This window comes from Microtus ochrogaster, unplaced genomic scaffold (assembly GCF_000317375.1).
Source record: "Microtus ochrogaster isolate Prairie Vole_2 unplaced genomic scaffold, MicOch1.0 UNK8, whole genome shotgun sequence".
Classification (NCBI taxonomy): Eukaryota; Metazoa; Chordata; class Mammalia; order Rodentia; family Cricetidae; genus Microtus; species Microtus ochrogaster.
Window position 1 is genome coordinate 30,639 of NW_004949106.1, and position 5,909 is coordinate 36,547.

Genomic DNA, 5,909 nt, shown 5'->3' on the forward strand with positions numbered 1-5,909 from the left:
GATGTGCTATTCTGCACCAGGATAAGCTCTGCTATAGGAGAGATGTGCTATTCTGCACCAGCATAAGCCTTCTGATAGGGTTTGTCCCCAGGCTCCCCAGTCCTACATATTCCTTGTACTCTCTCACCGATGTCTGTGTCATGGGTTCTCCCTTCCTTCCATCCAATTTTCATGGAGCGCCTACAAACCTTCCTGTCACACCCTTTACCTCTTTCCCCTCTCAGCCTGACAGCCAACGAGCCAAGAAGGAAAGAGGACCACACAATCCTGGTGAAGTAACCCCCCAGATTACGACCTCACTAGATAAATCATACAAATTTGGTTATTAAAAGGGGTTTCTTTGAAAGCAGTTTGGATTAATGCTCCCAGAAATCCTATGTGACAACACAGAGGGAGAAAGCAAGCCTTAGAGGTAAGGATTAAAATAGTTGGGCTTAGTCCCCTCCTCTATCACTGACTAAATGTGAACACTAGGCAATTAACTTCCCTGAGCCTTGGTTTCTCTATCTGTAGAATGAGAACACAACTAACTTTCACATGGTGTTACGACAATATATTTTCATATACTCGTTTTTCTCCTCACCTGTAATTTTACTCTGTAGTTATAAAAGGTTTCTGTGAATTTCATACAACTGTGTTTCCCTATAAATTTAAAAGGCTGTAACCCTTTCTAAAAGAAGCTATTTAGTTGTATTTACCAAAAGAATGGTGATTAAGATAGAGCAAATACGTGTTGTAAGGATAATTTCCGTGAAGATGTTTATACTTCAAAGTAAAATGTATACTGATCTCTTCCCATAGAAGCTGTGTGAAAGTAATGTGGTGAGGTCAGGTGGGAGCAAACACGCTTTGTCACTATGACGACTGGGTTAGCAACAACAAAAGATAACAAGGTCTTCAAACAAACTCATGTGCTCAAATCTTACTGATTTTCTGTAAATGTCCACAAAACTCAATATTTAAGTGTATAACCTAACTTCTTATTACTAACTCTTTATTGGCTACTTACTCCCATCCTTTCTATGTGCATTTATCAATGTTATTTATTTATGTTATATACAGTGTTCTGCCTGCATGCCTGCCTACAGGCCAGAGGGGGCACCAGATCTCATTACAGATGGTGGTAAGCCATCATGTGATTGCTGGGAATCGAACTCAGGATCTCTGGAAGAACAGACACTGCTCTTAACCTCTGAGTCATCTCTCCATAATCTTTGCCCTAAAGTAGTTTTCCTTACATGACTTGCTTCTAGTACATTCTATGCATTCTAGCACATTTTATGTATTCTAAAATAATTTTGCTAGTTTTACATCACCATAGACTTTCCATGGAAAAGCAGGTAATCAAGAAACAAGCTATGAGGCTAGGGAAATAGCTCAGAGGTTAGAGCACCTGGGCTCGGTTCCTAGCACCCATATGATGATCCACAACCATCTATAGCTCCAGTTCCAGGATAACCAAGGCCTTCTTCTGCCCTAAGGCCCTGGGCACCAGGAACACATGTTCTGCACATACATACCATACACACAGGCAAAACCCTTGTATGCAAAATAAATTAAATAAAGCCAGCTAAGCATGGTGGTCACATGAGTTTGAGGCCAGCCTGGTCTATATAGTGAGTTCCAGGACAGCCAGTGAGACTCTGTTTCAAAAAAATAAATAAATAAAAATTATTCAAAATGAATAGTTTCCTCTTTCCTTCTTTTCCTGTCTGCACTGGCGACTGAACCCAGTTCTTAGGACCTGCTAAGCAATAAATTACTCTGCCATCCAGCTCTCTTTTTATTTTGAGACAGGGTCTTGATAAGTTGCTCAGGCTGATATAGAACTTGTTTTGTAGACCAGGCTGGCCTTGAACTTGCAATCTTTCTGCCTAAGCCTTTAAAATGCTGGGATAGACAGCGAATAATTTCACTGGGATTAAATAATTAGACATAATAAGAAAAAATATTAGGTTAATGAAATATCTTCCTCTCATAATTTTATTTGAACTTTACAATATTATAAGCCCACTGGGTAGAAATGAATGCTTTTTCCATTGTTTGATGGGGTGATACCAGGCAACTGCAAACTGACGATCACTTACTAAGAGCTGGATGGCTGCCTACGACTTGTACAGGAACGGTTTGCACATCTCCCAACAGAATCCTATTTACACTTCCCTCCAGATTCCCTGTATTCTCAACATCTTCAGCTTCCACCAGCGGACCCATTTCGAGATTTTGAACTGACTCTGGGAGGTTTCCCACGGCAGAGGCAGCGCTGCTGTTTTGCGTTAGGCATGTGTCTGTTCGAAGGTTCTGACTCTGACCAAGCAGTAGAGAATGACTATTCACTACAGCATTTCCTGCTGTATCCAGAAGTCCTGAAGGACCGGAGGAAGGGTGGCCATTTTCTGATACCAGAGCTTGGGATCCATCAAGAGAGGAGAGTCTTGGCTGTAACTTCAAACCCTTCCAAAGAGAGAAGAGTTATATCACAATGTTTGGATTTACTGAGTATGACATACTCATGGATACTCTTTGACAACAAAAAAAAATAATTGGAACACAAGGTAATAGGTATGTAGTTAATAACAAACACTGTATGAAGACAGAAACAAGGACCAAGGAAAAGCGATACAGCAAACTGTACTGCAGTCAGAGTCTCCCTCAAACTTTTCAGAACATAATACCCGAATTATCACCTTCAATCAAGGCATAAAGGATTCAAGAATTAATAATAAAGAAATATATGGCCATTATTGTAATTTTACAGCAATTCTCTGAAGTCCTTAAACGAGGAATCATGAAAGAAGAATAAGATTAAACAGCGTTTAATGGGTGCCTACCTGTAAGTGTGAAGAGATTTTGGGCTGAAATGAAGGAAGTGGGAAGAGCAAGGGGAACGGCTCTGGGGACAACGAAGTCTGTGTCCTGCTCACCCCCACTCTGCTGGTAACTGGTTCTCCCAGTGAATCTCCTGAGTTGAACAGGAGATGTACAGTTATTTCTCTTGAATTTTATAACAATCATTACTATCAGAATCGAGGACTTCAAAAAATCATCAGTAAGCTAGGCAAGGTAGCAAACGCATATATCCCTGAACTCTGGCAGTGCACGAAGGAGGACCAGCAGCACACACACACACACACACACACACACCGGGACACAGGAGCATGCAGAGATTTTTTTTTTAAATGATTATATGAGATAGTTAACTTCTTTCCAGATATAACACCAATTGATTTCTATGTTATAAAAAATATCCAGAAACAACCTACCTTCTGCAAATGTAACTGTTACAGTCTCTCTGAGAATATTCCCGCTATCTGTAGTCCACTGAAGCTGAAGTGAGAACATTTGTTTCAGCAAAAGCAACGGAGTTATACTGAAAATAATCTTAAGACATTAATACAACCATCATATTTTCTTTTAAAAATGTACACTCTTTTTTTTTGTTTGTTTGTTTTTTTGAGACAGGGTTTCTCTGTGGTTTTTGAGCCTGTCTTGGAACTAGCTCTTGTAGACCAGGCTGGCCTCAAATTCACAGAGATCCGCCTGCCTCTGCCTCCCAAGTGCTGGGATTAAAGGTGTGCACCACCACCGCCCGGCCTCTTTTACTTATTTTGTGTCTCGTGTACACACATGGTTTGGCACACATGTGGAAAGCAGAGGACAACTTTTGGAAACGGCAAGCACTGTTACCTACTGAATCATCTAGCCAACTCTATTTCCCTTTTCTTTTTCTTTTAAGCAGGAGCTGATGTAGAGGCCACAGAAGAGTGATGCTTACTGGCTTGCTCTTTATGGCTTGCTCAGTCTGCTTTCTTTCTTTCTTTTCTTTCTTTCTTTTTCTTTCTTTTTAGGATGTATTTATTTATTATGCATACAATGTTCTGCCTTCAGAAGAAGGAACCAGATCTCATTTTAGATGGTTGTGAGCCACCATGTGGTTGTTGGGAATTGAACTTAGCACCTCTAGAAGAACAGCCAGCACTCCTAACCTCTGAGCCAACTCTACAGCCTTCTATTTTCTTTTTTTACTCTCCCTCCCTCCCTCCCTTCCTCCCTCTCTCTCACTCTGTGTGTGTGTGTGCGCGCGCGCGCACCTGTGCATATATGCATATGGATCCAGAGGACAGCACTAAGTCTGTTTACTTTGAGATGGCATCTTTTATTGGCCTGGAGCTCACCAATTAGACAGCTAGTTCCATCCTGCCCCCACCCCCAGCACTGGGACTGGAAGTTCACGCCTACCACGCTCAGCATTTTTATGAGTCCTAGGGGATCCCACTTAGACCAGCATGTTTGTGCAGCAAGCACTTTACAGAATGAGCTCTCCCCCAGCTTCCTGTTTTATTTTCACTACACGCGTGTTTTTTTTCTGTAATCACTCTCTACTTGTTTACATTCTCAAAGCACAAGTATGCCTCACTATGTTAGGGTCTATGCACTCAGATATCAGCAATCTGGATAGGAAGTGTAGAAGGGAAAATATTTTAGTTCTTGAATTTGGTAGAATAATAATAAGTTTAGATACACAACAAACAAAGAGAAACCATCCCAGCAGGTCTAGCATTTGAAATATCCAAGTACTAGGACTGAAGAGATGCCCAGCAGTGAAGCACCAGCTGATCTTCCAGAAGACCTAGGTTTGATTCCCAGAGCCCATCATGATGACTCACAACCACCTATTACCACACGTTCAGGGAATCCGACAGCCTCTTCTGGCCTCCATGGGACCCAGGCATGCAAGCAAAACATCCACATACATAAGAAATAAGTACAATTCAAAAATGTTCAGATAGTAAAACTTGGAAAGTAAAAAGTCAAGAAGGCAAAAGTTAAAGCTACTCAGATTTTAATTCCTAAATTAGTCACTACTTCTACTGTAATCACTAATTTCTGGATAACTATGGTTTTATCTCAGAAATTACTAATATTGACAGAGAAATGACGATATAAAATATGAGGTAAACACTGATAGTAATATATGGCATGGAGAGCTCACTTTGTGCACCTGAAACTGAACTACTTGACCTTGACCATCTATTTTTTAAAATGAGCAAGGGATATACTCAGTATGTGCTCAATAAATGTCTGTAAACTGAATAAGAAGTAGTTCTCATAAAGAAAAAATATTGATTCCTCTCTATTATACTTAGATTTGGAAATCTACTGTTGTTTCTGTTCCTTGTGAGGGTAGTAAGAAATATGCAGTTAAGTCATTATCTGAGAGCTTGTGGAATTCATATTTTAGAAAATTACCTACTGTATTTCCTTAAATCATAGTAATTGAGATGGTGTAACAGTAGCCTTTTCTATTAAGTATTACTAGAACTAGAGACTCGCTAATGCATTAATGGGAGCTGAAAAAGACTCTAATGAAACAAAGAAGTGGGTGTGATCGTACCGTGGCTGGAATAATCTCTGGATTAGATACCATATCTCCCGTCCTCAAGGATTTCCGTACCTCATGGATATGATTTTTTATATCATTTACAGTTGGAAAAAAGGACAAATTATGTCTTTCAGGTACCTCATCAGGTTTGAACAGCTCTCTTTCCACAAATTTTCTGTGGAGGATATAAAATAAAAATATAACTGTAATGATGCACTTATAGACTGACTGAAAGTTTCTCTTTCAATATAAGCTTTTATAAAGTATGATTCAAATTTCTATAAATAATTCATATGTATGTAAATAATTCTGTAAATAATAAAATATTAGCCACTTTAGATTTCTTTCTATTCATTAAAACATAGAATTTGCCAGGTGGTAGTAGCCCACGCCTTTAATCCCAGCACTCAGGAGGCAGAGGCAGGCAGATCTCTGTGAGTTCGAGGTCAGCCTGGTCTACAGAGCGAGTTCCAGGACAGGCTCTAAAACTACAGAGAGAAATCCTATCTCAAAAGAAAAGAAAAGA

The 5,909-nt window shown here is 39.8% G+C and overlaps 1 protein-coding gene across 1 annotated transcript in view; it reads right to left on the reverse strand.

The window, feature by feature from the left end:
- Positions 1-5,909, reverse strand: part of Carf (calcium responsive transcription factor) — a 37,419-nt gene that overhangs the window by 2,481 nt on the left and 29,029 nt on the right. Inside the window, exons 12-15 of the mRNA XM_013353451.2 lie at positions 5,396-5,558; positions 3,264-3,327; positions 2,832-2,962; positions 2,088-2,454 (exon numbers count right to left, since the gene is read on the reverse strand). Of these exons, the coding sequence (XP_013208905.1) occupies positions 2,088-2,454; positions 2,832-2,962; positions 3,264-3,327; positions 5,396-5,558 (725 nt within the window). The remainder of the gene's footprint in view (positions 1-2,087; positions 2,455-2,831; positions 2,963-3,263; positions 3,328-5,395; positions 5,559-5,909) is intronic.